The following is a 20,501-nucleotide window of genomic DNA, read 5'->3' as shown; positions in this document are numbered from 1 at the left end:
ATGTGCACGTGAATGTGGGTATCTACGGAGAACAGAGGCTTAGGATCCCCTGGAGCTAGATTTACAGGTAGTTGTGAGCTGCCAGGTGTGTTAGAATCTAACTTGGATCTTCTGGAACAATAGCCAGAAGATGTACTTGTGACTGCTGAGCTATCTCTCCGGCCTCACAAATATCTTTTTTAAAAATAGTTTTGTTGCTGTTGTTATTTGGACATTGTTATTTATTCATTCCTAGTTCTGAACAATCGGGAAGGGAGGGGAAAGAAATAGTCAAACATCTTTAAGGAGCATGTTACCCTTTCCAGTCTGAAGTGTTTTGGTCTTGCACAGAGAATCCCTGGATGTTGTTGGTTAAGAAGTGAAGCAGACGTGGCAAGTTGGGGAGTGGAAATCAGTTCCTATAAGACAAAAGTGCTACACCTTCTTTAAATGCAAAAGGCCAGGCAACACAATGAAGACCGTGTGCTCTTTATCCTGTTTTGTGTCCTAGGCTAGACAAAACTCCTTCCAAGCCCGACGGAGACTCCTCCTCGAAGCCCTCTTTGAGAAGTGGGACAATGATGGCTCAGGCTTTCTGAATCTGAATGACATTGATGATCTCTTGTATACCTATAAGGAGGGGATGGAAAAGGGGTCTATGAAGAAAGGTAAGCGATTAGCATGTTCCTGTTCAAGATGCGCCAACAACCTGGCCTTCAGTTTCTCAACACCACACCACACACACGCAGTCAAAAGCAAGCAGAGAGGCCGGGAGTGGCTCAGTTGGTCAAGCTCTCGCTATGCAAGCATAGGCTCTGAATTTGGAACCCAGCACCTGCACAAAAGTCAGGCACTGGGGTGGGTCAGGCACCTCAGCGCCAGGGAGGCAGAGACTTGGGGATCCCTGGAGAATATTGGTCAGCCAGTGAGCTCCAGATTCATGAGGGACCCTGTCTCAAAATTAAGATTGAGAGTAACTGAGAAAACACCTATCTACATGCACACACACTGGCAAACACAAGTATACACACACACACACACACACACACACACACACACACACACACACACGGGAGGGGGATATTCTAAATGTATCAGATACCTTTCCAAGCTTGCTGGTATATTTCATTTTTTCTTCTTTCAGTCCTGGTATTTAACTTACAGCCTATTGTATGATGGTCAAGATCTCTGAGCTGTATCTCTCTATCCCCCTCCTTTAAAAAAAAACTTTTTAAATGTCATTTATTGTTTTAAACAGACTCATTAAGCCTTTGGGGCTGAAGTTGAAGTTGTTTGGTGGGAAGTGGTGAGAACTGGGGAGCACGTAGATGAACAGGAACCCGAGTTTCTATCCATAGAGAAGGTGTTTTCACCAGAACCAGCCCAGGCCGATTCTCTCTATGAACCGATCACTGGCACTTCTGAGGTTACAACCCAAACCATGCAGCCTAAACTCTGAGTCTCTCTGCTTTTGTAAGTCCGAAACTTTCAAGTCTGGCTGGGTCTAAAGTTCCTCTTCAATATACTAAGCTTTTATTCTCTCTTCTTTTAAAACTTTATTTTTGGGTTGGCTTTTAAATTATGTATTTATTTTATGAACATTGGTGTCTTGTCTGCGTGCATGTCTGTAGGAAGCTGTTGGATACTCTGCAACTGGAGTTACAGACAGCTGTGCGCCACATTGTGGGTGCTGGGAATTGAACTCAGATCCTCTGGAAGAGCAGCCAGTGCTTTTAACTGCTGAGCCATCTCTCCAGCACCAGTTTTTTGTTTTTTGTTTTTTTTACTATCTTTAGTAATTTTTTTCTCTCCCTTTTTCTCTTTTTTTCTTATATGTTTACTTCCCCTAGATGACATAAAACTTTTTGGGGGTTAAAAAACTGGGACATTAGGAAGGACTAAGAAACTCTTCAGTCTTTTCCTGATCACTGTGCCCTCGACACATTTGAAGATTTCTAGCTGTTTGCAGTATGCTCTTCCCAGAGGTTCATGATTAAATCCAGATTATTCCTCTCTTAGCAGGGCTAGAATACATAATCAGTAATTCACATTGAATTCTATTCAAAATCCTATGATAATAACATTGATAAGTTGATTAAAATGATACCTACTAGGCTGGGAGTCCTTGAATCACAGGCTCGAAGCCTTGAGTTTGAAGCCCAGCACTTCATAAACATCTGTAAAACCAGCAAGTTCAAGGTTATTATGGGATACAGGAGACCTTCTCTTTCAAAAAAAAATTACTTTTTGTGAATAGTTTCGTGTGGGTGTACTGAAAACTTAAGAAAGCCTTTCTCTTCTCCCAAACTTTTCATTTATAGTAGCATACTACCGTTTCCTGTTTTAGTCATTGGGTTGTAACCTGGTATTTTCACTATTTATTTTAATGCCCATATTGCCCCAGATTTAGTCCTTTCTGACTGGCTCCTATGGCCCCTCATCTTCCTCACCCTCAGCATTGTATTCTGAAAATGTTGATACAGTACAGTCACTCTGAAAGACTCTAACAAGGCATCTGACTATCTGCCCACAACCTCTGCTCTGCCAGAGACACCACCACGGCTTCTGTTACTACTCTCTCCACTCCTTATCCTTCTACCTGTACATCAGTCCTGGGGGGCAGGGCACGGGGGTGGGGATTATAGGAAAGACTCAGAGACACAGCAATGTGGCAGCCTCAAGTTTAATTCTCTTAGGCTTTATATACTTTACAGTATTGTAGGAAACAAAGTCACGAGCCAGCAGAGACAATGGCTGATGTACATTCGATCTGTACCCATCCGGAGGCCTCCATGTTCTTCCCTGTTCCTCCGAGATTGACAGAACATCCAGCCCCTCGCCTTGAGCTTCAGGTGTATACCCTCTTATCACTCCGTGCTTCTCATTCCGCAGGCCCGGAAATCTGCCTGCAGACCCTGGCCCGACCTGACTCTGCCTCACAGGCAGGGTTTCACAGAAGCAGGCAAAATGGCTCCCGACATCTACCTATTTCTGTTACCTTTGATAGGTCTTAAAGCAAACTACGCTTCTTCCTGAATATCATTAACTTGAGGTCAATATTTAGCTGTTTTTCCCCCCTCTTGGTGCAAAATTAGGTGTGCAAATTTTAAGTGTAAATTTGCTGAGTTTTGACGAATCTGTGAGCAGTGTGGCTCGCGCTTCTCGAGAGAAATAGAACAAAAAGCTCCCCATGTACTTTTCCTATGCAGGTCCCACAGCACAATTCCCAAGACAACCACGGAGATTTCCCCCACCACTAGCTTCTCGGCTAGTCCTCACAAAAATAGAACCACACAAAACATACTCTTTATGGAAAGGCTGCTTTCATTCAGCATAATTTTTCTTGAGATTCCGAGACGCTGTGGATTTCTGAGCCTCCGGGCAGATGGGTATTTTCGGTTTTTAAAGAAGCCTCAGTCTTCTCTGCCGTTTTTTACCGACTCGGTCGTCCTTTGAGCTCCTCTTTGCTTTCTGACATGAGATCATCTGGGTTCAGTCTTATGCTCCACCTGTTTTCATCCTGGAATAATCAACTTCCCCGGGGACCTGAGTGTCTTTTACTGAAAGGTGGTATTTAGACGCCAAGATTTGAGTCATACATATGCTGGTTCCTCCCAATGCTTTGCTCTCTTTCTCTGTAGACAAAGATGTGCGTGTATTTGTATGTTCACAGGCATTGTTGTGTGAACATAAAACACTACATCTCTACATAACTCTGTCTCCTAACATCAAAAATCCCGAGTTTACAGCAATACCTCCATGTCCAATTCAAAACAAAAGAACCTGTTCTTTGTTTTAATTGTTTACTTTACACCTCGATTGCTACTTTCTCCCCCTCCTCTCCTCCAAGTCCCTCCCTCTCTCCTCCCCTCCCCCACCTACCCCACCTCTGCTCTTCCTCAGAATAGGGGAAGCCTCCCATGGTTATCCACCAGGCTTTGCATATTAAGTTGCAGTAGGACTAGACACATCTTCTGTTGAGGCTAGACAAGGCAGCCCAGTTAGGGGAAAGGGATCCAAAGGCAAGCAGTGTGGTCTGAGACAGCCCCCCACTCCCACTGTAGGAGTTCACATGCAGACCCCAGCTGCATAACTGTCACACATGTACAGAGAGCCTAGGTCCATCCCGTGCATGCTTTCAGTCTCCGTGAGCCCCTATGGGCCCAACAGAACCCATTTTTATTTTCTTCCACCTTTATAGATCCTTTGCCTCGCCACATCAACTCCACAGATGGATGTACTTAGCATATTTCTTAGGCTCGAATGTTCCATGTATGACCAGGCTCTTCAGTCCCATAGATGTCCTCCTCAGCCCATTCAGGCTCCAGCTGCCTATGCTCAGCTGACTGCTGCGTGAAGTCTTACTAAAGCAGATGTCTCATAATGGGCTTCCTTTGCGATAAATATTCTCTTTGTCTTGTTTAGGTTGTAACTCCTTAGACCAGGATGTCCCTCCACTGGGATACCCTCTTCACTCCGTTCAGTATTTAGAATCTAAGTGGGGCTTTGACACCCGAACCTAGCCTATCCTTAAAGCCACCGTCTTCACCACACGGGCTCAAGGTTGCTCTCCTGCTATCATGCACACACTGTTCAGACTCTGATAACCCACTCATGCTATCCCCAAAGGATGGCCTTCTTCACCGTGAGCTCTGGCCAAAAGCAGGCACCACCCTCGTTCTGCCCACGGTACTGGCTTTAGAACAATATTGCTCGGGGAGAGACAGGAACCAAGAACAGACAAAGAACAGGAAGAAGAATCCACGAAGCACTTTTTTTGTTTGGTTTGTTTTGTCTTGTTTTCAGACAAGGTCTCAATGTGTCCCTGGCTGGCCTTGAACTCACTGAGATCTTCCTGCCTCCCTCCTAAATTTTGGGATTAAAGGTGTGAACTGTCCACCCAGCTTCATGAGGCGCTTTTAATCTGTTTAGAGAGTGGCACACTTAGGATGCTTTTGTTCAGATAATAGAAGACATAACCCAAAGCAGTTAGAAAAGCGAGGAGCTGCTTACTCATGGAACTTCCAAGCTGGTTAAGAGCACTAGGGTTTGGGGGGTTCAGATATGAAATTAGGAGGTGTCCAGTTCCTCCTTATTTTCTGAGTTCACCTCAGCCCTTTCACTGCTCTGTTTTGACTGGATTGTCACACAACCCTTTCCTTTGTGGCCCTCAGATTCAGGCTCATAATATCTCAGGATCATTCAAGTCAACTGGAATAAAACAGAAACTATCCTCCACGTAATCACTGGAGCAAAACATCTGACATTCAGGCATGGTGGTAAACACCTTCAAACCTGGCACTCGGAGAGCAGAGAGACAAGTGGATCTCTGTGAGTTCAAGTCCATCCAGCCTACTTTACATAGCAAGTTCCAGCCAGGGCTAAGTATATAATAGTAAGATTCTGTCTCAAGAGGAAAAAAAAAAAAAAAAAGGAACAGAAAAGGCCTGGCATTATACTATATTACACCAGTCACTCTGACCAAAGGCACAGAATGTCCTATGTCTCTGGTGTGACCCTGAAGCTCTACCTCTAAAACTACAGTGGATCCCACGCAAACTCCTAAGCCGAAGTGAGAGTAGAGTGGTTTCTCCCCGGGGCAAATTGATAACTACAAACTCCAGGAGGAAAGTCCACGGATGCTACCGGGATAAAAGCAATGAATGGTTACAGAAATAAGAGCTTGCACACGATCAGATGGCTACAAGTTCCAAGTAGTGGCTGTTAATTGTGAAACAGGTGGCTTTGAATGGGTGCTATTGTCATTACAGGGGAGGAAAAGCCACGGTGGAAGACATTTGAGCTAGAACCCACTTTACAAGAAAAGGACGAGGCCCCATCTGTTACCTCCCTCAGCTGTGACAAAACTACCTGATCAGAGCAGCTTAAGGAAGGAGGGTTTGTTCTGACAGTACGGCTCATCAGGACGAGGAAAGTGTGGTGTCAGGGGAAGAAGGCATCGGCCCCACAGGCATTGCAACCACAGTTAGGACGCAAACAGGATGAATGCTGAAATTCAGCTCCCCGTCTCTTTTTTATTTAGTTTAAGGAATCTTGCCCAAGGAATGATGCCACCCACATTCAGGGTGCATCCTGCCATCTCAATTAGCCTAATCTAAAACTCCCCAATAGATATGCCCAGAGACTTGTTACCAATGTAAGCATTGATTCTATCTGGTTGGCAATCATTACAAACTATCATACTCCATGACTTGCTTTTTGTTTTGTTTTTCCCTGGACAGGTTTCTCCGTGTAGCCCTGGCTATCCTGGAATTCACTCTGTAGACCAGGCTGTCCTTGAACTCAGAACTCCATCTGCCTCTGCCTTGTGAGTGCTAGGATTAAAGGTGTGAGCCATGACTGTCCCACTACCCTATGACTTATTAATGTATAATAAATGGCAAAACACTTTTTACACGGACCAGGAGACATATTCCAAAATGCTTGTAGTGCAGTTTCTAGGAGTAAAATTACAAAGATACTTGAAACACACGTTGCCGGGAGAACACATAACTAGTGGTGTTATTATATAAATGCAGTGGCTTAGATAAACGAGTCAAAGCCCCTGGAACACCCTGATGAACACAGTAGTATAATGCTGAGTGAAAAAGCAAGTCCTGGGGCTGGGGAGATGGCTCAGAGTCCTCGAGAGCCTGCGTTCTTACAACTGCCTGTAACTGGACCCAGCATCTTCTTCTTGTCTACGTGGGCGCACATGAATGTATGAAGCATTTACTATTAATAAGTCCACTCTAAAGTGATAATATCTGTTGGTGGGGTTATAAAAGTAGGAAATGAGTGGCCACAAGGAACAGTGCCAAAGAGAAGAGAATAGAACATGGAAGACAAATGGGGAGTCACAGTGGGCCCTGGGGTCTCACCTGGCTGAGCAGTAGAATTAAAACAAAACTGTGGACGTCCTACTGAATGTGATGTGGGAAGTCAGTCAGTGTGCTCAGGAAGGCTTTTAATATGCTGGGCTCCACACAGAGCACATATGTTAAAGGCTGTAGCTCGCTGTAAGGAAAATGAAAACACTTTCCGTAGATTAATGAACCTTCAGTCTGGTCTCTGCTTCTCACTTATGTCTTTTAGCTAAACTGCACATAAAATTTCCAAAGCCGGGTCCCGGTCGGGAAGTCAAACTGTCTTCAAAGCAATTTCAGAGGTATATAGAACTAGTCGTATCTGAACTCAGGGGCAATGAAGACCAAGTTCTGGAAAGCATTGTGGAATTCCTGATGGGCTCTTTAGAGAGAAGCCACATTGAGGTTCTAAGGAACTGTGCAAGGCAGAAGTGGCTCCATCAGATCCAATACGCTGCAGAGACAAGCGGGGTGTCCCTGGAGCCAGTGTACACTGAGACCTTCAGGGCCCTCACCCAGGTACGCTCCCTAACGTAATATAAGAGAAAGCGCTTACTTGCAGTATGTGACGTTCCGTGGCTACACATATGTTCAGGAGGAACACATAAAGTTTGCTTGGTAAATCACTGGGTTCTGAAAAAAAATCACTGAGTGGTGCTACAGATAATTTATTTATTATAAGATGTTATAAACAACTCAAACCTAGGGATGTAGCCCAACTGATAGAAAGCCTAGCACATACAAAGATCTGGGTTTGATCCCGGCTCTTGCTTACTCACGGTCGAGTGGCACTTGCTGCAGTCTCGGAAGACAGCACCAAGAGGGTAAGAATTTTAAAGTCATCCTTGGCTGTATACCGAATTTGAGGCCAGGCTGGATGGGCTACATGAAGGAGCTCCACAGCAGTGCAAGCTTCATTTACTGTGCATGATGCTTGCCGGACAATTTACCCATCAGAAAAAGAATGTTTGATTGTTTAAGTTTCATTTTCATTTGTGAGGAGCATACCGGGACATACGTGTACAGGTGTGAAGCACATGTGTAAAGGACAACATGTAGGGGTCCAGGGAAACTTCCAGGCCAGCCAAGACTACAAAGTGAAAGATAGATAGATAGACAAATAAATAAATAAATAGCCAAGACTACAAGGTGAGAGATAAATAAATAGCCAGCAATTTTTTTTAACTTTAAACAAAATGTTATTACATAAAGGTTGTCACATAATTAAATACTTCTCCACTTTGTACACAATCATTTCCACCCTCCACAGAAGGGCTGCTTCTGAACTTCTCACGTGGTGCCACAGAGCTGCAGTCCTGATGCTGACAGAACAGTAGAGATGCCCCAGTGATTGACGTTGAAAGCAGGACGCTGGTGTATGGCTCTTGCGCCCAGCATCGGGAATGTACAGATGCCTTTATTCAAAAATACAAAATAAATTATCTGTAGGCATGGACAATGACAGCAGAAAGCCATTATATATTGTCAAAGGAAGCCAGCAACTGATGGTTACAGTGATCAGCCAGCCTTCTTCTCTTCAGTCATTTTCTTCAGGTGAATTCTCTGAAGTTATCAGTGAGGAACCTGCCTTGAGCTTCCTGTCACAGTTCATTGATGAGGGCAAAGCACTATTCCAGAAGTTAGAACAGCTACCTCCCATACCCCCTCCCATTCATCCCACTACACCCATTCCAGGGTCCTTCTCTTCTTTAGGAATTTCTGTCACTACAGCTTCAGTTGTAGTTAGCAAGGAGGTCACTCCGGCAGCATCCAGTAAAGCAGTTCTTATGACCTTTGTTGGAGCAATGATTCCCTTTTCCACAATGTTCACAAAGTCTCCAAGCATGGCATCATAACCAACTTCTGAGGAACTCTGCAGGACTTTCTCAGCTATCAAAGATCCTTCACCACCTGCATTCTCAGCAGTCGTCATTGCAGGAATCCTAAGTGCTCTTTTAACAATTTCTATACTATGTTCTGATCTTCATTAGCAGGCTTTAATGAATCCAAGGCTGGGATGCCCTGAAGCAGAGCGCAGCCCCCTCTTAGAACAATGCCTTCTTCAACAGCTGCTCTTGTAGCACTGAGAGCATCTGTAACGCTGTCTTTCTTCTCATTCACTTCAACATCATTTGTCCCTCCAACCTTCAACAGAGCCACTCTGAAAGTTTAGTGAGTCGCTCGTTCAGCTTTCCCTTTTCATATTCACTCGTTGTGATGTCTAGCTGCTCAGTCATCTCTAGAATGACTTCCTTTCAAAATCATGGCATCATCTTTGGTGACAATGACCTCTCCAACTTTTCCTAAGTCATGAGCTTGAACATCTTCAAGATTTAGATTCAACCCCTCTTCTCCAAACACCGCACCACCAGTAGCAATGGCCATATCTTTAAGCTGGTTCTTTCTATTGTCCCCAAACCCTGGAGCTTTGACTGCTACAACCTAAAGACCAACTTTTAGCTTGTTCAAAACCAGTGTGCTTAGAGTTTCTCTGTCAACATCTTCAGTCATTATGACCAAGGGCTTCCGGTGAGCACTGGCAATTTCAAGAGCAGGTACAATGGACTGAACACTAGAAATTTTCTTTTCACTCAATAAAACATAGGCATCTTGGAATTCACATTTTGACCTTTTGATGTGTTAATAAAATATGGGGAAATATATTCTCTATCAAACTTCATGCCTTCAATAATTTCTAGCTCATCATTCAGTGTTTTTCTATCCTTCACTGTGATGAGACCCTTTCTTCCAACCTTTTTCATTGCATCAGAAATGATGTTCCCAATGCCTTTGTCTCCATCTGCAGAAATTCTAGCCACCTGAGCAATTTCTTCAGGGGTCGTCACAGGTTTAGATTGTTTCTTAAGCTCAGCAATCAACAGCCAACATCACACCTCTCTGGATTTCCACTGCATTAGCTCCTTTGCTGATCTTCTCGAAGCCCTCCTTGGCAACAGACCGTGCCAGAACAGTGGCAGTGATGGTGCCACCCCCAGCCTCTTTGTTTGTGTTATTGGCAACATCCTGAACAAGTTTAGCTCAGATATTTTTGTATTTATCCTTTAAATCAATTGACTTTGTGACAGTGACCCCATCTTTTGTTACTTTGGGACTTCCCCAGCTCTGTTCAATAATCACTTTTCTTCCCTTTGGCCCCATGTAACAGCTATAGCATCAGCTAAAAGGTCTACACCTTGAAGCATCAAGGCTCGAGCATCTTCACCAAATTTCACATCTTTGGCATAAGCCCGAGTGAGATAAGGAATCAGTGTCTGGGACACTGGTCTCATCTGGCGAAGGACTGTGGGTAGTGGAAGCATTTCTGCAGGCTGTCTGCGGCGAGCAATTTTTTTTAAGTCTCAACATTCTTAGCCATTGGGGAAACAAAACTTAAAACTATTTTTACAATCCATCTCACCCTAGTCAAAATGGCTCTGATCAAGAAATAAATGGTGACAGGAGCTGGTGAGGATGGGGGGGGGGGAGTAAGGGTGGGGGAAGGAAGCACTATCCAGCACTGAGTTTAAACTAGTGCAGCCACTATAGAAATCAGTGCAGATGGTCTTCAAAAAGCTAAAAATAGGACTGCCATGTGGTTACGCTGTACCACTCCTAGGCATAAACCAAAGAACTCCCTATCCTACCGCAGAAATACTTGTATGTCTGCATTCACGGCCGCACTTTTCAGAATAGCAGAGAATTAGAAGCGGCCTGGAAGGTCATCTGTGGGATGACAGATAATGAAAACGTGGCACAGAAACACAATGGAATCTTGCTCAGCTGTAAGGAAGGGTGAAATTATAACGTCGGCTCAAAAATGGAGCACTCTAGAAATATTGAGGTGACCCAGACTTAGAAAGACAAGAATCTCATGTTCTCTCTTATATGCAGACCCTAACTTTTAAGATGTCTGTATGTAAACAAAGGGAATGTATTAGTCAGGGTTCTCTAGAGAAACAGAACTGTAGAAAATAAATCCGGTTTTCCTCTTTCCAGCCTCTGCTCCCAGAATGTTGACTCAGATGAATTCTTTGTTAATGCATTCCTAGGCCACAAGCTTTGCTCATTCCCTGATATCTCATAACTTATCTAACCCACTCAAACCATTCTGTTTCCACATGATTAGTTATCTCTCCTCGTCTTTCTGCATCCAAGTCTGGGCAAATCTCCCCTTTATTCTATCCTAAGTTCATCTACAGACTGGTTAGTTGCCGCTTCTTCAGACCCCGCCTACTTCTTCCTCTGCATCCCAGTCCAAAACTTCCTTGCCTCTCATTTCCCAGAATCCCCTCTCTCTTCCTGCCAGTGTCCTGCCTCAGCACACTGGCCATACACTTTTTTATTGGCAAGTGATGCTTCTAAGAGATTCTCTCAACACAGAAATGATAGGATATATATATATATATATATCAGAATCCTGAAGAATTAGACTCCAGTACCAGTGAAGAAATGGACTTACCGGTGAGAGTGAGGTCAAACAGGCCAAGAGCGACACTTTGCTCTTCCATGCCCTCTCTATATAGGCTGCCACCAGAAGACATGGCCCAGATTTAAGCTATGTCTTTCCACCTCAAATATCCAGATTTAGGCTGGGTCTTCCCACCTCAAATAATTCAATCAGGAAAAAATTTTAAAAAAGGATCTGACACAGATGTGCCCAGCCTAGGTCCTAAAGAATTGCCACCACAGGGGGTAATAATGAGTACAGACTATGAAACTAGATAAGAGACCATAAGAAGGGAGCCAGAGGTGCTGGGGGAGGGGAATGGCAAGGGCCACATGTGACCTGAAGGCAGAAAGGAGGCTATTGGAGTGGGGCAAGTTTTGTTTGATGAATGCCACAGACACCTAATCTTTACATGCTAATGTTAAAGAGGAAAGTCAGGAGTCTTAGTCTCTAAGAAACTCTTTCCTGAAATGTCTCTGATCAAGTCTAAACTGTTAAAAACTCCTTGAGGCCACAAAAACGCCTCAGTTGTTAAGTTCACTTGTTACACTTGCAGAGGACCCAGTTTTGACTTCCAGCACCCACAAGGTGACTCACAATTACCTGTAACTCCAGTTCCAGGTGATCCAATGTCCTCTTCTGGAGTCTGCTGGCACCAGACATGTACCTGGAGCAGGTACATGCATGTACACAGAGCACCCATGCATACACAGAACAAAAGTATAAAAATCTCTTTTAAACTTAAAACAGATCCTCGAGAGCTTTGTTTACACATGATTCACCATGATTCGATGGTGAAAGATGAGGAAAACGCAAGCTCCTCCTCGGTACCTTTGGCTGAACTCCCTCACCTTCCGCTATGACTGTGCTTCCAAAGGCTCTACGATTTGTGCCTTTGAATTTGATTAGAGCTAAGAGGTTTAAGTTTGGCTTGGGATGTGTTTGTTTTTCAGTAAAGCAATCTAACTACACATAAGACAGCCATTCCACTGACTAAAACTCAGGTTTGAAGGGCAACATGGTATCTGCCTTTTCCCCACTCCCTTGATTGGCAATCTCTACATCCTTTATTGAATAAAAGCACTGGTGCCAGATTCCCAACTAGGCTAGTGAAGGAGCTGGGGGGTTCTGTAGCTGTTGACAAATACATGGACAGAAATATTTTGCCACAGGATGCGGAGGCTCATGGAAATAAGAAGATAAGTGCTCACATTTCCCTCCTAGAGGAAAACGTACTCCTGCCTGAGAGAGGGCACGTTCTCTTGAGGAATGTGGCTTGTACTCTAGACGATGCTCCATTTGTTCTGAACAAAGTGCTCTACAGGGACATGAAGGGAATCAGGTAGGAACTTGCTGAAGAGTTTGTTTCTTTCTTTCTAAATGTTTTATAAACGGGATCTCATGTACTTCTGGCTGGCCTCCAATTCCATATGTAATCAAGACTGGTCTTAAACTCCTGATCCTCCTGCCTCTACCCTCCAAGTGCTGGGTCACAGGTATTTGCCACCATGCCTGGCTCTGGTTGCATCTTTCGAAAACAGTACGTGACCTTCTAAAGTAAAAATGGCATTTGAACCCTAGTGAGTTGCTCAAGAGAGAACTGTCTCTAAGTGTGACCAGTGTTTCCAAAGTGGGACCTGAATTGTTTCCAGTCCGGACTGGTTTCTGCTGCTGTTATATTTTTATTAATTAATCTATTTGGTGTGCATGGGTGTTTTGTTGTCATGTATGTCTGTGTACCACTTATATGTCCAGTACCTGCAGAGGCCAGAAGAGGACGTTGGAGCCCCTAGAACTGGAGTTGCAGTCAGTTATGAGCCACCATGTGGGTTCTGGGAATTAAACCCAGATCTTCTTCAAGAGAAGCAGTGCTCTTAACTGCTGAGCCATCTCTCCAGCCCCATGATCATTTCTAGAACTCACTCTGGAAATGATTCACCATTTAGGGGCTTAGCTTTATCAGATTGGCTCCACGATTTGTAGCCCCATCATCTGGTACATACACCAATACATATACATGTGTGTATGTTACATGTATGTATTGAACTGGATGGGTCACACATGCCACAAAATCACTCCTCCACCTTTGAACTACACTTGAGTCCTAAGATTATTTAAAAAATTTTTCCAAGTCAGATCCTCCAAACTGGTGATCCGCCTCTCCTGCATATAATGTTTAGAATCATAAAAAAAAAAAAAAAAAAAAAACCCTAGAATTTGTTTTATCTATGGCTTACATTAAAACCTGTGACTTTCCCCTATCCTTGTGTTCCTTTTCAACAGCTTTACAGTAGTGGATGAAGGCAAGCCAATCCATGTCCCCCAAGTTAAGCACCATGGAAATATCTTCTTCTGGAACAGATCCCGAAGTAAGAATGAGCATAATGGGTCATTCCTGGCTCTGCCTCTTCAGGATGCATCCATGAGGATCTTTGGGGTCCTGGCAGTTGACACCCTTCGAGATCCTTATGAAATAAACATCTTCTTACCTCATGAGATCAGATTCTATCAGGTAAGCTAGAAGTCTTCAAAGTCAACCCTGGAACAGGGAAGAGTAAAAACACGGTATATGGACAGTTGTCATGTTTCCTGTATGTATCAGCCTTTTGACATGTTCCTTACCATCTGTAGAAGGACTGGGATACACATGCATGCCTGAGCCTCCCTGGAATATTGCTCATATGTGCCTCAGCACTAAGCATAGGAATAGAAACTTTTGCTTTGTAACAGGACAAATGACCAAACCACGGAGACCCCTGAAATTGGAATGGACCTGTAGAAGGGTGTGCTGGCTAGTTCATACTGGTAACTTGTCACAACCTAGAATAACCTGGGAAAGAGAGACTTAATGAGGAATTATGTAGAGTAGGTTGGCCTGTAGGTATGACTGTAGGGAGTTATCTTAATTGTTAATTGATATAGAAAAACCAAACCTATTGTGGGTAGCACTATTCCAAAGATGGGGTTCTTGTGGGCAGCACCTTAGAAGACAGGGTCTATTGAATAGCACAAACGCAGAAGAAGCTAGCTAAGCCTAGCAGCAGGCAAGGCAAGTTTATTCTCTCTTCTCTTGACTGTGCATATGATGCTTTACCCAGTTCCTGCCTTGACTGGCCTGAAATATGGCACTGCACCCCGGAGTTAACCCTTTCTTCCCTAGGTTGTTCTGTGTTGGGATTTTTTTTTTACAACAACAAAAATGAAGCTAGAAAGGGGTATATTTGTTTTTATTAAGAATGTTCCCCATTGATTCCTTTGTTCTTTCCACAAGGGATGCTAAATGTGACATGTATCCTCTCGGCTCCTGCTTTTAGTGTTATCATTTCTGAGGAAAATGAAGAAGCCCAAATATTTCCTGAGAGTTCATGTTTTCAAATAAGACCATGAAAATTACAGGCACATTTCAGACTGAAGTAGCTAGAACATTTTAATGTAAGTTTATGGGTAAAAATTGCAATGAAGATAGATTTAAAGCCTGTGGAGCCCGGGCTCTATAGCCTGTGGCAAGTCAGGCGCTCGATTTGCAGCACTCTTTGTCCCTCGAAGCCCTTGTTCTTGGTGTGAGTTAGCCATTGTGCTTCTCCTGCTCTTCACCTTATGGATGGACAGCTGAGGACAGTGTTGGGTTCTTTCTCTGATCCTCCTGTTAGTAAGATTCATCCTCACGTCTAATATGAGACAAAGGTATGAGAGAACTGATGGTAGAATGTAGAGTTGGCAGCAAACTAACTGCTTGGAGTCTCGTCCCTGAATCTCTCTCTCTCTCTCTCTCTCTCTCTCTCTCTCTCTCTCTCTCTCTCTGTGTGTGTGTGTGTGTGTGTGTGTGTGTGTGTGTGTGATTTTGAAGAATTTGTGCTTCTTAGAAGTTTTTGACAAGGCCACAGTTGGAATTTGTGGGCTTCCCATTTATGCCCTCTCAGTGGAAGAGTCCTGTGCTCATAAGAAGACTGGAACTGGCATCCATAGGTCTTGAAACCAAACATATTCTGTTCAGTTGACCCGATGGTGAAGGCCATGGATATAAAAAGTAATATTGGGAGCCAGGTTAACCCAGGACTTGGGAGGCAGAGGTGAATCTCTCATCTGGTCTACATAGCAAACTCCAGGCTGGGCAGGCTGGGCAGGCAGGGCCACATAACAAGAACCTGTCTCAACAAATACTGATGACATTGATATCAAATAAGGACAACTCATAGCATTCTAGATTAGAATCTTGGCTTTTAAAGGATTTTTTTCCTTTCTAAGTTTATCTTCATCTGCAGCACATACCAAAAAGCATTTAAAAAACATAGGCTTCCCTTTACACTTTTGCTGTCCTATGATCCTTTTTGCACAGCAGAATCTCAAAGAGTACCTCCTGGAGAACTGACTTTTACTAATTTATTAATCACTGATTTAGGAGACAATCATTGCTGACCACCATGTAATTTACAAAAAAATATGCAAGTTGAGTTGTCTGTCTTCACAGGGTGTTGCCAATGCCTTCAGCACGGCTTATCACCACGTTCACAGCAGGGAACACATCCTGCACACTGTGATTACCGGCATCAGGTGGCTCTTCAACATCACATCTGGCATCACCACCATCACTACATGCTTTATTGAACCTAGCAAAGAACAGGTAGGTAAAGCCGGGCCATGTTATACCTTTTCAATATTATACAGTTATTAAATATTAACACCTTGTTAATATTATTGGGAGTGTGGCTCAGTGGTAGATCACCTGCTAGCATGCTCAAGGCTCTGGGTTTGATCCTAGAATCACATACACACCAAAAGAAATAAGTAAATAAAATTATGATTCCAACTCATGACAAGTATCTATTAAGAGTTGTCTTGGGCAAAAAAAAAAAAAATATTGTTGGCACAAAACGAAGAAAAAGCAAGAGTCAGTCAGAGAGATGTCTCAGTGGATACAGACACTCTCTTGGAAGTTTGTTGAGTTTGATCCCCAGATCCAACAAGGAGAGAATCAGCTACTGAAACTTGTCTTCTGACCTCACGTACACACATACACACATGTAGGTGAGAAAGACACTGGGTGAGAATTTAGCCGAATAAATCCCAGACCTCCTGAAGATAGGCTTCCTCCCACAGGCAAGTGAGATTCGTAAGAAACAATTGAGTTGAAAAGTCCCAGTGTTTGGAGGGTGGGGCTGGAGACAAGGCTCAGCAGTTAAGAACACTAGCTGCTCTTGCAAAGGACCAGGGTTCAATTCCTAGAAACCCCATTGTGGCTCACAACCACTTACCATTCCAGTTCCAGGAGATACAGTGCCTTCTTCTGATCTTTACAGGCCTCTGCCTGCACAGGATGCATATGAACTCATGCAGACATATGCTCAGATATATTAGGTAGGTAGATGATAGATGATAGAGAGATAGGAGATAGATGATAGATAGATAGATGATAGATAGATGATAGATAGGTAGATGATAGATAGATGATAGATAGGTAGATGATAGATAGATAGATGATAGATAGATAGATAGATGATAGATAGATAGATGATAGATAGATAGATGATAGATAGATAGATGATAGATAGATAGATGATAGATAGATAATAGATAGATAGATAGATAGATAGATAGATAGATAGATAGATAGATAGATAGATAGGTGTTCCAGTTTGGGTGGGTTGGAGTAGTTACTCGGTGGTTAAGTGCATTGGTTGCTCTTGCAAAGGACCCAGGTTCTATTCCCAGCACCCACACCAGGTGGTTTACAGCTGCCAGTAACTCCAGTTTCCAGGGTTCCAACACCCTCTGTTGTCTTCTGTGTGCACATATAGATAAGCAGGCACACATACATATACAAGAATTATAGTTTTATTTTAAATCATAGTTTTGAAACTTATGAAAGAAAACTTGTTCTGACTTCTGACTCATCCTGGGATACAGCCATTGGCCCAAGAGATAACACATGCCAGAATTGTCTGAGTAATGCAGGAAGTGTCTCGAGTGCTGTTTTAGGACACAATTACATCATAGCAATAAAACATTTTAAAGGCTCCCATCTGTATAGTGAATGCTTGCTCCATGTTCACTCTGCTTCTTCCTACTCGCCTTTAACGTTAGAGTTTTCCACATCATGAGGCTTGATGAAAAGAGGTCTTTTTTTAAAAGTAAATAAGGCAAGATAAGATCATCCATGCCCACAGTCCCAGAACTTTAGAATGTTTGGTGGGTTCAAAGTCAACCTGAGCTACATAATGAGAGCTGGTCAGAAAAGGAAAGGAAGAATGTCGGTTTGTCTCTCAGTGGCTTGGTCGATTAGCCTTGAGATTAGCGAGGAGACAAACGTACAAAGAACTCTTGGTGCTTGGTAAAGATGATAAGACTCTCTTGTCTCTGCATCAGACCTGGGTGTGGAATAAGACTGGGAATTGGAGGTTTCAATTTTCCTCAGACCTAGGAATAGCCCCATCTGACAGGCTACCACCCCAGTGAGGCCAAAATGGGGTCTGAGAAGGATTCTGAAGATAACAACTATGGCAAATGGCCAAAATAGCCCAAATCAGTAAACAAGGATTGAGGCTTCTCAGTGTTTGATTTTAGTATCTTGACAACATAGACAAAACATGGCCATAATCTATCTGCTCAGAGACATTTATGCTGAAAGGTTAAGTGAATGACAGTCTTCTCAGCAGCCATGTCTTAATGGTGGCACAGCCAGGAGAGACTGTAACAGCTTTCAGACATTGGTTCTCTTCCCATTGTGGGTCCTGGGGATCAAACTCTGGTCATCAGGCAAGTGCCAAGTTCCTTTATTTACTGAGACATCTAACCACCACCACCACCCCACACACACACACACACAACAAACAGGTTTTGGTTGATTGGTTTTGTTTTGTGTGTGTGTGTGTGTGTGTGTGTGTGTGTGTGTGTGTGTGTGTGTCAGTGGTGGTGGATTTTGTTGTGGTGATATCAGGTGGTGATAGTGGTGGGTCTTTGGTTGGTTGGTTGGTTTGTTTTGGATTTTTTGGTGGTGGTGGTGGGTTTGGTGGTGGTGGTGATGATGGTGATGGTGGTAGTGGTCGTGGTTTTTTGTTTGTTTTGTTTTGTTTCTCTGTGTAGCCCTGGCTGTCCTAGAACTTACATTGTAGACCAAACTAGCTTTAAACTCAGAAACTCACTTGACTTGGCCTCCAGATTAAAGGTGTGAGCTACCACTGGCCAGCTCTAAGGGGGTTTTAAATATAATTTGAAATGTCTGTTAGACATCTAAGTGGAAGTATTGAGCGAGCAGTTGGGTGCATGATCTGGATGGATGTTTAAAGATGATTTTGCTGATGTGATAAAGCCTCCCCCCAACAGTTGTCAGTATTTTATTCCTGCCTCTGTGTTCGTTACAACATGGCTTAGTTTTGATTTCAAATATAATCTGGAAAGTGTTTTTTAGCTGTGTCAAAGGCTCTGTCAAAGGAACACCAGAAGGCCTAGCAGAGCTTCAGACCGTGACCAGCTTCCAGTTGCCAGCTGCCCCCCCTCAACTTCCCAGCATCAGCATGGCAGTAACCCCAACTTCCCAGCATCCACATGGCAGTCCCCCACCCCAACTTCCCAGCATCCACATGGCAGTCTCCCCCCTTCCTTTCCTAGTGCTACGACTCTTTAATAAATTCCTCATGTTCCATAAAATTATTTTTGTTGCTACTTCATAACTGTAATTTTACCACTGTTATGAATCATAATGTAAATATTTGTGTTTTCTGATGGGTTTAGGAGACCCCTCTGTCATTTCATCCACAAAGGGCTTAAGTATTTTTATTTGTAACCTCTTTTTTGCCCAAGAAATTTTTACACAACCTAATAAGTATAAAAAATAGGTTTGCAAATATAAAATCTTACTAATCATAAATTCATTTTTGAAAATTCTTTTGCTATACATATATATATATAATTTTATGTAAAATTATTAAAGAAGAAAATAAAGTTTGGGAAGTAATGAGATGGATTGAAAGCTTGGCTGAATATTTGATGCTGTACCACACAGAACATCTCCAAGAGTTTTCGTGATTGATGTGCTGATTTTATAATCACCAATCTGAAAACACAGCTTTACAGAGATCCATAATACAAAAGGCAGAAATATGTTGGGAACTGTGTCCTAATCCCAAATGAAAACTCAATTTAACAATTTTTTATGAAACTCAAGTGAGCAACTCAAACAGCAATTTTATAAAATCAAATATTCTAACACAGCATTATTCAAAAATATACTAATTTGATCCTTAAATGCTAAGGAATAATGGCCAAAAGATATTAAAAGTCTTTGTTTCAACCCCCTATAGTAAAAGAACTTCCAGAGGTATCCCCATCCCTGATTTCAAGCTGTACTGGAGAGCTATAGTAATAAAAACTGCATAGTATTGGCATAAAAAAGACAGGTTGGTCAATGGAATAGAATGAAAAACAGGGAATGTAAATCTGCACACCTATGGACACCTGATTTTTGACAAAGAAGCCAGAAACACACAATGGATAAAAAGAAAGCATCTTCAACAAATGCTGCTGGTATAACTGGATGCCTGCATATAATTTCCACATATACCTGTGCAGAAAACCCAAACCCAAATGGATCAAAGACTTCAACATAAAACCAGATACACTGAACCTGATAGGAGAGAAAGTGGGGGAAAGCTTGAATGCATTGGCACAGGAGACAACACCCTGAACAGAACACCAATATCTCAGGCATTAAGGTCAACAATAAATGGGACCTCTTGAAACTGAAAAGCTTCTGAAAAGCAAAAGACACCCACCATCCAAAGGACAAAACAGTAGCCTACAGAATGGGAAAAGATCGCCACCAACCCTACATCTGACAGAGGCCTGAAAGCCAAAATATATAAAGAACTCTAGAAACTGCACATCAACAAGTCAAATAATACAATTAAGAATGGAGTATAAATATAAATACAGAATTCTCATAATAGCCAGGAGATACTTAAGAAATGTTTACCCTCAGCCATCAGGAAAATGCAAATCAAATGACTCTGAGATTCCATCTTACACCTGACAGAATGGCTAAGATCAAAAACACAAGTGACAGCTATCAAGGCTGTGGAGAAAGTGGAACACTTCTCCATTGTTGGTGTGAGTACAAATTTGTACAGCAACTTTGGAAATCAATGTGGTGGTTTCTATGAAGACTGGGAATCAATCCACACCAAGAGCCAGCAATTCTACTCCTGAGCATATAC

General features: G+C 42.9%; 2 protein-coding genes and 1 pseudogene across 3 annotated transcripts in view; 1 reads left to right on the top strand and 2 right to left on the bottom strand.

The window, feature by feature from the left end:
- Nucleotides 1–20,501, bottom strand: part of LOC308426474 (ATP synthase membrane subunit K, mitochondrial-like) — a 316,992-nt gene that overhangs the window by 72,719 nt on the left and 223,772 nt on the right. The gene's annotated exons all lie outside the window — the stretch shown is intronic.
- EFCAB5 (EF-hand calcium binding domain 5) overlaps nucleotides 1–20,501 on the top strand; it is a gene marked incomplete at both ends in the record, with an annotated part of 109,788 nt that overhangs the window by 64,745 nt on the left and 24,542 nt on the right. Inside the window, 5 exons of the mRNA XM_080922414.1 lie at nucleotides 491–647; nucleotides 7,075–7,364; nucleotides 12,465–12,634; nucleotides 13,576–13,804; nucleotides 15,761–15,913. Coding sequence (XP_080778540.1) covers nucleotides 491–647; nucleotides 7,075–7,364; nucleotides 12,465–12,634; nucleotides 13,576–13,804; nucleotides 15,761–15,913 — 999 coding nt within the window. The remainder of the gene's footprint in view (nucleotides 1–490; nucleotides 648–7,074; nucleotides 7,365–12,464; nucleotides 12,635–13,575; nucleotides 13,805–15,760; nucleotides 15,914–20,501) is intronic.
- On the bottom strand, nucleotides 8,383–10,165 carry LOC308426242 (60 kDa heat shock protein, mitochondrial-like; annotated as a pseudogene). The gene has a single exon. The product of its transcript is annotated as a 60 kDa heat shock protein, mitochondrial-like (transcript).

The sequence above is a fragment of the Micromys minutus genome (assembly GCF_963924665.1).
Source record: "Micromys minutus genome assembly, chromosome: 10".
Taxonomy (NCBI): domain Eukaryota; kingdom Metazoa; phylum Chordata; class Mammalia; order Rodentia; family Muridae; genus Micromys; species Micromys minutus.
This window is presented reverse-complemented; position numbering and strand designations above follow the sequence as displayed.